At 34.5% G+C, this 10,351-nt stretch overlaps 3 protein-coding genes across 3 annotated transcripts; 2 read left to right on the top strand and 1 right to left on the bottom strand.

Annotated features, from left to right (window-relative positions):
• Nucleotides 1-369: 369 nt before the first annotated feature.
• Nucleotides 370-2,152, bottom strand: LOC141698376 (uncharacterized). The gene is made up of 3 exons (XM_074503063.1): nt 2,017-2,152; nt 1,791-1,920; nt 370-1,305 (listed from the first exon to the last, which is right to left on the bottom strand). The coding sequence occupies exons 1-3, from the start codon at nt 2,150-2,152 to the stop codon at nt 582-584; spliced, it is 990 nt and encodes a 329-aa protein (XP_074359164.1). The 3' UTR covers nt 370-581.
• A 4,669-nt stretch (nt 2,153-6,821) lies between these two features.
• On the top strand, nt 6,822-8,683 carry LOC141696110 (uncharacterized). Its single transcript, XM_074500296.1, has 4 exons — nt 6,822-7,329; nt 7,434-7,622; nt 7,768-7,829; nt 7,913-8,683. The coding sequence occupies exons 1-4, from the start codon at nt 6,822-6,824 to the stop codon at nt 8,681-8,683; spliced, it is 1,530 nt and encodes a 509-aa protein (XP_074356397.1).
• Nucleotides 8,684-8,865: 182 nt separating this feature from the next.
• On the top strand, nt 8,866-10,052 carry LOC141696111 (uncharacterized). The gene is made up of 4 exons (XM_074500297.1): nt 8,866-9,163; nt 9,268-9,422; nt 9,534-9,570; nt 9,670-10,052. Exons 1-4 carry the CDS (start codon nt 8,866-8,868, stop codon nt 10,050-10,052), a joined length of 873 nt encoding a protein of 290 aa, XP_074356398.1.
• Nucleotides 10,053-10,351: the final 299 nt, after the last annotated feature.

Genomic DNA, 10,351 nt, shown 5'->3' on the forward strand with positions numbered 1-10,351 from the left:
ACATGACTTCTACTTAAAACTATACAAGCAAAGTAACATGCTACATATATTACATGCACAAGCCTCTGTCTAGTCTGTGATCATCCATACAAATATCTGGAACAGATGTAACAAACAATGTAACTAAACAGTGTCTAGTTAAAATAGCCAGGAATGTTGTATATGACTGTAGTCTACTACTGTAGTAGTTATTCATCATGTGATATGTTTTAGAGTCCTTGAATCTTAAATGGGTAATAACCGTACAAAAAACAAAAGAACCAAAAAGAAAGAAAATGGCACAAAAAGAAAAGCACTTTCCATGTACTGTCAAATACTAAAACAAGTTTTTCCCCCTTTCATTCATTCAGTCTGCAATTAAGTCAGAAATACACAAAATCCCATAAAGAAACCTCTCTAATAAATACTGCTAACATAGTCTTATAATAACTATAGTAATATATAAGTACTTAATAAATTTCAGTGAGTACTTTACTGCCTGCAGTTTCAGTGCACCACACCATACCTCTTATGTCCCTTCAAATCTTTCTGATTTTCACTATCAGTCAGTACCTCTTTCCTTCCTGCCTTTGCTTCTCCTTTTAGTACTTAGGGTAGTACATTTCTTCTCTCTCATAATTCTTCTTCTTTCCATCTTCCAACCCTAAGTAGCTTATATTATTAATATTGTTGCTAATCACTGGTTTAATCTCCTCAAAATTATCATAAGACTGCATTATTGGAGATGCATTAATAATACCACCCATGATTCCATAATCAAGTTGCATCCCAGAGTTAAAATTGGTTTCGAAACCAGCCCCAGTGTTTGATGATGATGAGTAAGTTTGTGGCTGCCCTGTGACCATATTATGATCTTGAGTGATCTGACTCATGAAACTCCCTCCTGATGATCCAGAACTCAATGCTTGGTGATGATCAGCAACAGCATTTCCATAAGTGAGCCCGAAACTGCGGTGTTCAGTCATAAGTGGGTTGTAGTGAACAAAAGACTGATGATAAGAAGTGCTAATGGGAAGTGTCTGAGGAGGATTAATGTGAGGGAGAGATAATGTATCCATATTCATTGCTGAACTATAATAATCTTTGTATAACAAAGATGATAAATTTGGTTGATAATACTGCTGGTTATGAAATTGTGAAGCTTGGAAAATCTGTGAAGGAGGATTTAGAATATTCATGTTCATATTGATGTTGATGTTGTTATTTGTGACAGCAGCCATGTATTTTTTCTTTAGCTTAGTGTTCCAGTAGTTCTTGATATCATTATCAGTCCTTCCTGGAAGATGAGCTGCTATAACTGACCATCTACAAAAAGAAAAAGAAAGAAAAAGGATTGTAATTTACTTTGAATATTAATGTAAGACAGCTATTAGTTGTAGTTGTTGGTTGATTTAATTACATCTAGTTAAATTGATCACTTAGCATGCATGCACTAGAACCATAATTATCTAAAGATAGAAATAAAGAACCTTAGAAAAACTCAAAAACAAACAAAATAATGATGTATTGGAGTTAATTAACATCTCATAAAGACTTCATTTTTCATTGACTTGCCTTCTTCTTCTTCTTCTTCTTTTTTTGCTTGTTAAGTTAAGCATCTTTTTTTAATCGGTTAGAATTTCACAGATGTTAAACATGGAATGAAAGTGTGATGGAAAGACATAAAAAATTGTGTATATGTTTGTGTATCATCTGATTGACATTGTACTACCAGTTGCGGAAATACACATATAAATGTACATATAGAGGATATAGGTATCTGTATCACTGTATGTGGAAGAGGGGCTTACTTAGTTCGGATTTGATCATACAATCTGCAAATGATTCTATCTTCTTCATCAGAAAAGTCACCATGCTTGATGTTTGGCCTTAGATAATTCAGCCATCTTAGTCTACAACTCTTTCCACATCTCCTTAGACCTGATCCATGAAACATGTCAACACAATTAAACTAACTGATCAGATTTAGGCCAAATAATAATAATTAATTAGCAAATTATTGATATGCTTACTAACCAGCTTTCTGAGGGAGAGCAATCCAATTGCCACCAGTACCATACTTCTCTATGAAATCTTTAAGCTTTGCATCTTCTTCAGGTGACCATGGCCCTTTTTTCACGTTTGCTTTGTCACAACATGGAGTCCTTCCCATCTCTCTCTCTCCCTCCCTCCCTCCCTCTCTCAAGTTGTTTAACGAGTATTCTTGGCTCAGTTTGTATATGAACTCTCTCTCTTCTCTCTCTTCTCTCTCTCTCTCCTCTCTAAATATGGGCTTTGTCCTTTGCTTTATGAATGGACTTTGTGGTTGAGAGATTAAACACTCAGGCACATACACACTAAACTTATTATTATATTTGTAAAGTAGTGTATGTGCTTGGAATTTTTTACAACAAAATGAATTATAAAGTCAAAAGGAAAGGCCTGTTTGATCAGTTTCTTATCTCCCTTTGCTGAAAAACTAGCTACATGTATGTAGTGTGTTTTGTATATAGAAGTCTCCCCATCACACACATAAACCCTATATCCCCCCACCTTCCCCCAGCCCTTTTTCTTCTATTCCAAGAATCCAAAGTTTGTACTAATGATGTGATTTTTTCTATTAAAAATATATTAAAATCTAGCAAAAATACTGAGACCAAGAAGTAACCTAAAATATGTCAGTCCATTATTGTTAAATTTATAATTAAACCGATCTGTGTTAAGTTGTATATATCTACAACCAGTACTAGCTGTGCCAACCACAAGTAACGCATGCAGATGTTAAATTTTGTATACTCAAGTACAAGTCCAAGACCTGTATGTAATGTTCGAAATAGATTGGTTTTTACTGTACATTGGACTAACAAAAAGAGTGTGTGAGTGTGAGAATGATCATCATGACAATTCAATTTTCAAGGCATTACATGTCATTTTAAAATTTCCTAAAATTGAGTGATCAGGTGTTTAGATTGACTAATCGAAGCTACTTTTGTGATTTGTCATGATAGTTTTAGAGTCAGCACCATGCATAACATTTCTTAAAGTTTTTGTACCTTTTAACTAAGAAAGGGAAAGGAACTTTGAAGAAAAGAAAACTTTGAGTTTCGAATTTGGATTTACAAGAGAAAAGTATTCAATAATCAGGATACTAATTAAGAGAGTTTCGGAGCAATTCGAGATCGCAAAAAATGGCGAGAAGGTAAAAGTAGAACAAAAAAGTAACATAGTCGCTCTACAGGCGCATGTTATTGTATAGGTGGATAGACGTATACAAGTCTCATATTATTTTGTATTTTTGTCCCATACTCCCCATTCTAGGGAATCTTTGTTTGAAAAACAGGACAAATAAACACTCCCCATCATAAATTTAGAAGAAATGTAAGTTAAACCAAGGTATGATTTTGGTGATCTGAAATAAATAGTATAGAAATGAGATAGATAAGTATCAACATCAGTTCCTTGACTTTGCCTTAATAATAGTTGAACCGGTCTTTTTTAATTAAAATCTAGAGCTTCACCAAGCATCGAAATTAAATTTTCTTAAGGTAATGAAAACTCCTACCGCAACTAGGTACTTAAGTAGCTTATTTAAATTTTAAAACAAAACGACCTATATTACTAAATTTAGTTATCTTTTTAGTCTTAAAACTTATCAAATATGAACATTTATTTATTTTCTAAACAATAATCTATATAATTTTAAAGGCTACTATTGCTCATATAAGATTTACCTATAAAATTTATATATGACCCATGACCCATTTTATTTTTTTACACATAAACTTTATATTATACACATATTCATGGATCTTTCATATTTAAATTCATTATAACCCATTTTAGAAACTAACCTAAATACACTTAACCCACTCCCTGATTGTAGCAACTGAATGGTACGTTTGAATTTTTTGAATTTGTTTCTCTCCACTGCATAACTTCAACCTCCTATAATCTTCTCATTTATTCCATCCTCCGGTGATTTGCTGTTAATCATGGATCCACGCTCTCATTCAACCTCTGCAAAGATTTCACTTATAGGTTTGTTTTCACTATGAAGTCATGTTAATCATTATGCACGTTAACTGTTATCTGATTTGTTTGGTTTGTGTCTTTATCCACAGGTTTGAAACGTTTGATTCGTAGCCGAGATTCATCAAACGAGGATGCAAATCAATCTTCTGTGTTGCAGCCTATCCCAAGTTTGAATGTTCCTGACTCAACGGGTATATGTATCTTTCTTTGTTTTTATGGTCGTATGTAGTTTTGAATCTAAATCATGTCCTTATAATCGTTTCATGAACTTAGTTGTAAAGCGTAGAAATATTTGTGTTGGCCAAGAAAATCTTAGTCCCGGTGTTACAGTTTCAAATCAACAGACACCATGTTCTGTAGTATCATCTGGTAAGTTTTCCATATCATACATATCTTATTTGTTACATAAATAAATTCTGAAACTCATGTGTAACGGGAAATAGGTCTCCTTTACAGCCATTATCAAATAAGACAAATGTTTTGCGAGATTCCCCCCCCCCTCAGAAATCTTTTAACTTTGTTAATGTTTCGTCTAATAGAAGCAGTAGATCTTCTTTCACAGGTATGTGTAGTTTGTCTACAAATGTTCCGTGCTGATGTTCAGTCTCTATACCAATGTTCCTTGCAGATGTATGATGTATTATATAATTTTATTGTCTGTGATATTTGTTGATTGCTAGATTTGAAACGTATGAGCAGATGTATGGGATTGAGACCTGTTGGTGGATCAAACAACACTCCTTGCAGTGTATCAATTTCACCTATTTCAGGTATTACACTTAAAGAAAATAACACTCCAACTGCCAAGAACATGGATGGAGCTGCTGCATTGTCAGATATTATCAATGCGTCGGGTACGTTATATTAGAACTTGATAGTGAAAGTTAGAATTTTGTATGTTCTGTTGCCTTTGCTATATGATTAACATTACATTGTGTTATTGGTTGCAGTCGTGAAACGTAGAATACGTGGTTGCAATATTGAGAAGATTTTTCCAAGCCCCATGTGTATGTTGGCTTTTAATAATTCTTTTGTGAATAAGTTGTTATGATTTCCTATATCATTATTACCCCTAATCATTTTATTCCATTACTAACAATGTATATTAAGAACTCTATATTTTATTTTATTTTTGTTCAACAATCTTCTTTTTTGGGAATTACAGGTGTAGAAAATAACAGTGTAGCGGCGAAGAACACAAAACCATCTTCCACGCCTTCAGATATGAACAGTACCATGTGTACGTTACCTATTAACTTAATTCTCCAAATTGTAAGATTTTATGCCTGTTATGATGGGAAAACATTTAATTTGGAGTGTTATATTTTGTTGCCGATAAGAAATGTAGAGTGCGTGGTCCTAATATTGAGAAGATGTATACAAATACCATGCGTATATTTTTTTGAGAATATGCTGATTTGGGATTTTTTAAAACTTTACAGAATTTAATTTATTAATCCCACTTTCTTCAACAAAGGAGATGTATACTCACTTATTTGTTTACTATGCAGCTATGAAACGTAAAGGACTTGGTATGTCCTCTGTAAATAATGGTGACGCATCTTCAAACTCTAATCCCATCTTCGAACATGGGCGAATGAGCCAAACTGAGACGTCTCATTTACGTAGAAGTTGTCATAATCCCCATGAACCAAAGTTAAACAATATTAAAGGAAAGAATAAATGTCAAGCATCTCCTGAGAAGAGGAATTTGATTTCAGATTTTGAAAATATGGCTGAAACTGACAATTCAGAGTCCAGTGATTCAGATGTTAGAATTGATGACATGTACCATGATGACCTTGATGGTGTGATATTAAATCTGAATTTCTGGTATGGATATATGGATCTTGGTCCTCCGTCAAAGTTGTGCAATAAATGTGGTGCTACTATGTGGAACAAAGAGCGTAAAATAATCATGTCCGCGTAAAGAGCCCACATTTTCTTTGTGTTGTCGGAATGGTCAGATACATTTGCCAAAAGAAAGGTCGCCACCAGAACCACTAGCTTCTTTGTTACTTGGTGGTGAGAAATCGAGGCATTTTAAACAGTACATAAGAGTGTACAACTGCATGTTCCAATTCACTTCCACCGGTGGTAAGATTGATAACTCAATAAACATAGGTAGCTCTACATATTATTTTCGCTTACAAGGTCAAAACTATCATTTAGTTGGGAGTTTAGTACCGCTAGATGGATCTTCACCCAAATTTTGCCAGCTCTACATATACGACACTCAGAATGAGGTTGAGAATAGAATCAATGCAATGGGAGGTGTTTCTGACAATGTTGATCCAAATATTGTCGAGAAACTTTTAGGTATGTTAGACAAGAACAATGAGTTAGTCAAAGCTTTTTGCATGGCTCAGAATCAATTTGAAAATGAAGATCTATATGAGTTTAAGTTAGTCCTCATATCATCTCAATCTTCTAGCGGTAGACCAAACCATATTACTCCATCTGATAAAGTTGTTGCTTTCATTGTTAGTGATGATATGGATACCGGTGGTTTTAGAAGCACAGTTGTGAAATCCAAACAAGAAGGAGTGAAGAGGATATATGAAATAGATCCATATTTCATGCAGTTCCAATATCCACTACTGTTTCCTTGGGGAACCGAGGGTTATCATAAACGTATACCTCTGATAAGCAATAAATACTCTGAAATAGAGAATTTAGATGATGAAGACCTTGATCCTGACTCAACACAGAGGCGACATATTTCACTAAGAGAGTATTATTGTTACAAGATTATGATACGCACTTCAGAAGATATTTATTAGAAGTAAGCAATGTAATTAGAATATAAAATGCGTAATGAATTAGTGCATATTCTCACCATCGTCTCATTAATTTCAGGTTTAACGCCACACCTTGCTGGACATTTGTGGCAACAATATGTTGTGGATCAGTTTGCTGCCATTGAACAATATAGATTAGACTGGGTTTCAGCGCATCAAACTACCAACCGTGCTGATTTGTATAATTCTGTGCGTGATGCTCTCAGTAAAGGAGACCATGATCCAATGCATGTTGGAAAAGTTGTTATACTGTCTGCTTCATTCACTGGATCTCAACGATACATGTCTCAATACTTTAAGGATTCCTTGGCGATATGTCATGCAATTGGTCATCCATCCTTATTTCTCACCATGACTTGCAACTCAAAGTGGCCAGAGATACAAGAAATGTTTAAATTGTTGCCCAATGTTGATCATGTTGATGCACCAGATATTGTTTCTCGTGTGTTTAAACTGAAGCTTGATCAGCTATTAGTTTTGATTAAAAAGAAGAACTACTTTGGAAAGTGTATAGGAGGTAAATTTATTTTATTAGACACCGACAATTTTAAATTTAATTTTTTGAATCATATCTACACACAATCATAGATTTAATATTTTCTTTACTGATGTTTTGCACAGATATGCATGTAATTGAATTCCAGAAGCGTGGTTTGCCACACATGCATATGCTAATCTGGATGAGTCCTGAAAGCAGACCTAATTCTATTGAAAAGGTTGATCAGTTGGTTTATGCTGAAATACCATATAAAAATTCTGATACAATAGCATATGAAGCTGTTAAAAACTACATGATGCATGGACCATGTGGTAAATACTTATACACATCTCCATGTATGGTGAAAGGAAAATGCATGCGTCATTTCCCAAAGAGTGAATAATTAGAATGATACATATGTTCCGTAATAAGTCTATTGAGTTATTAATGTCGATGCATGTAATTTTTGTTTTGCAGGTTTAATGGTAATACCTATTTTAATGATTGTGATTTTCCTGTTTATCGGAGGAGTAACACTGGTAGAGTCATCAACAAAAAAGGGATCAACCTTGACAATCAATATGTAGTTCCATACAATCGAGATCTTTTGTTGCGGTTTCAGTGTCATATAAATCTGGAAATTTGCAACAGTTCAAGATCGTTGAAATATCTCTTCAAGTACTGTTTGAAGGGTCATGACACTGCTACAATATTGTTGAAGAAGAAAAGTAACAAATCAGGGAGTGAACAAACTGCAAGATTCATGAAGAATTTGGATGAGGTAAATAATTTTCTTAATGGTAGATATGTTTGTGCATCTGAGGCATCTTGGAGGATTTTTGGGTTTGACATTCACCATCGTTCCCCAAGTGTTGAACGCTTACCAATACATTTGCTCGTTCAGAAGTACTTGAATTTTCAGAGTTCTGCAAATTTGGAGAATGAGTGCAATAACGTAACTTCCAAAAAAAATAAACTAGAGGCTTGGTTTGTAGCTAACAGTGAATTTCCACAAGCTCAAAATTTTACGTATTCTGACTTTCCCACCCATTTTACATGGATAAAGAAAACTGCTAAATGGAAGCTTAGACAAAGAGGTGATGTGGTTGGGAGGTTAGCAGAGGTTCATGCAACGACTGGTGAATTATTATATCTTCGAATGCTGTTACTTAGATGTAAAGGTGCTTTATCTTTCACTCAGTTGCGCACTATTGATGGAACTACATATGATATATTTAAGAAATCATGTGATGCTCTTGGTTTGTTGAATAATGACAAGCAGTGGCATGATGCTTTGGAAGAAAATGCATTCTCAGCTATGCCAACCCAAATTCGGGCTATGTTTGTTAATATACTGGCAAATTGTTCTGTGTCTGATCCGCTTGCGCTATAAAAAAAACATTGGCCAGCATTGTCAGACGATGTTCTTTATGCTAGGCGCAAGATTTTAGATAAAATTCATTTAACATTTTCCGAGTATGAAATCCAGAACTATGCTTTAGTAGGTGTGTGATCAGTATTAAATACATGATACGTTTGTTACTTTATAGTATTATTTTTATTATTTTTAATTAGATGTCGGAACATTTACCAATGTTTTTTTGTGCAGAGATTGAAAAGTTGTTAAATGATGTTGGTAAGTCCTTAAGAGATTTTCATATGATGTCATTTCCTGACGAACGATTTTTCCACACTTTTGTCAATCGTCTCATTGTTGAGGAAACTAGCTACAATAAAGAAGAATTGAGACTTAATCATGAAAAAGCTCATAAAAATCTGAACTCAAGGCAGCTGGATGTATATAATGCAGTTGTTGATAATATAAACAAAAATAAAGGTGGAATGTTTTTTGTTTGTGGGAGCGGTGGATTTGGTAAAATGTTTCTTTGGCAAACTCTTTGTTCACATTTTTGATCAGAAGGAAAGATTGTTCTTCCTGTTGTAGGAGTTCTATTGCTGGAATAAAACATGGTACAGACATTGCAGAGTTGATGCATCACACAAGTCTTATAATATGGGATGAAGCTCCAATGCAGCATCGCTATGCATTTGAAGCCGTAGACAGAAGCTTGCGAGACATAATGGCTTCCGTTGATGTAGAACGAGGAAAAAGACCCTTTGGTGGTATTACAGTTATTTTTGGTGGCGATTTTTGACAAATATTACCTGTTCTGCCTAAGGATGAAAGGGCTGAAATAGTGAATGCATCATTTAGCAAATCTCGGCTTTGAAAATCTTGCCAGGTCTTTCTTCTTAGTCAGAACATGAGATTACATTCAGGTAATTCTGAAGCTAGAAATAAAGTAATAGCTGACTTTAGAAAATGGCAACTTGAGATTTGAGACGGAAGAGTTGAATGCATTGATACTCATCGTGCAGATGTTGAAACTGAGTTTGTAGTTCCTGATGAATATGTTGTCAAGAGTCCCTTGAAAAGTCCCATTAAAACCCTAATTGACATTATATATCCAGATTTTCAGAATAACTTGCATTCACAGGAGTATCTGAGATCGAGATCTATTTTGACTCCAACAAACATTGTAGTTGATGACATCAATACGCAGATTTTTGAAAGAGTTCCGGGTAATGTGTATACTTATCTCAGCCAAGATTCAATTGAAGACAGGGGTGTTAACGATAATGACTTTGATTCATCATTTCCAGTTGAGTATCTGAACTCCATAAATATGCCATGTGTGCCTAAACATGAGTTGAAAGTAAAGGTCAGAGCTGTTGTTATGTTGATGAGGAATTTAAATTAGATTATGGGTCTATTCAATGGTACAAGGATAATAGTTACTGGCTGCAAAGAAAACAGTATAGAATGTCAAATTCTCTGTGGATCTCAAGTTGGTAGGAAACATCTAATTCCAAGAATCGATATGGTCCCAACAGACACGTATTGGCCATTTGAATTTAAAAAAAAAACACAATTTCCTCTCCAAATATATTTTGCCATGACTATGAACAAGAGCCAAGGTCAATCTTTGGACACAGTTGGATTGTATCTTCCTCGGCCCGTATTCTCTCATGGTCAGTTATACGTTGCAATATCCCGTGT

The sequence above is a fragment of the Apium graveolens genome, chromosome 11, assembly GCF_009905375.1.
Source record: "Apium graveolens cultivar Ventura chromosome 11, ASM990537v1, whole genome shotgun sequence".
NCBI lineage: Eukaryota > Viridiplantae > Streptophyta > Magnoliopsida > Apiales > Apiaceae > Apium > Apium graveolens.

What these genes read in the sequence shown, in the direction of transcription:
- LOC141696110 (XM_074500296.1), top strand. Translation starts at nt 6,822, where the DNA reads ATGCGTAATGAATTAGTGCATATTCTCACCATCGTCTCATTAATTTCA. An exon ending in CTTTGGAAAGTGTATAGGAG is followed by an intron (nt 7,330 to 7,433) that starts GTAAATTTATTT and finishes TGTTTTGCACAG; the next exon opens with ATATGCATGTAATTGAATTC. An exon ending in CATGATGCATGGACCATGTG is followed by an intron (nt 7,623 to 7,767) that starts GTAAATACTTAT and finishes TTTGTTTTGCAG; the next exon opens with GTTTAATGGTAATACCTATT.
- LOC141698376 (XM_074503063.1), bottom strand. Translation starts at nt 2,152, where the DNA reads ATGGGAAGGACTCCATGTTGTGACAAAGCAAACGTGAAAAAAGGGCCA. An exon ending in TGCTCTCCCTCAGAAAGCTG is followed by an intron (nt 1,921 to 2,016) that starts GTTAGTAAGCAT and finishes TTCATGGATCAG; the next exon opens with GTCTAAGGAGATGTGGAAAG. An exon ending in TATGATCAAATCCGAACTAA is followed by an intron (nt 1,306 to 1,790) that starts GTAAGCCCCTCT and finishes TTCTTTTTGTAG; the next exon opens with ATGGTCAGTTATAGCAGCTC.
- LOC141696111 (XM_074500297.1), top strand. Translation starts at nt 8,866, where the DNA reads ATGTCGGAACATTTACCAATGTTTTTTTGTGCAGAGATTGAAAAGTTG. An exon ending in TTGTGGGAGCGGTGGATTTG is followed by an intron (nt 9,164 to 9,267) that starts GTAAAATGTTTC and finishes AACATGGTACAG; the next exon opens with ACATTGCAGAGTTGATGCAT. An exon ending in GAACATGAGATTACATTCAG is followed by an intron (nt 9,571 to 9,669) that starts GTAATTCTGAAG and finishes CTCATCGTGCAG; the next exon opens with ATGTTGAAACTGAGTTTGTA.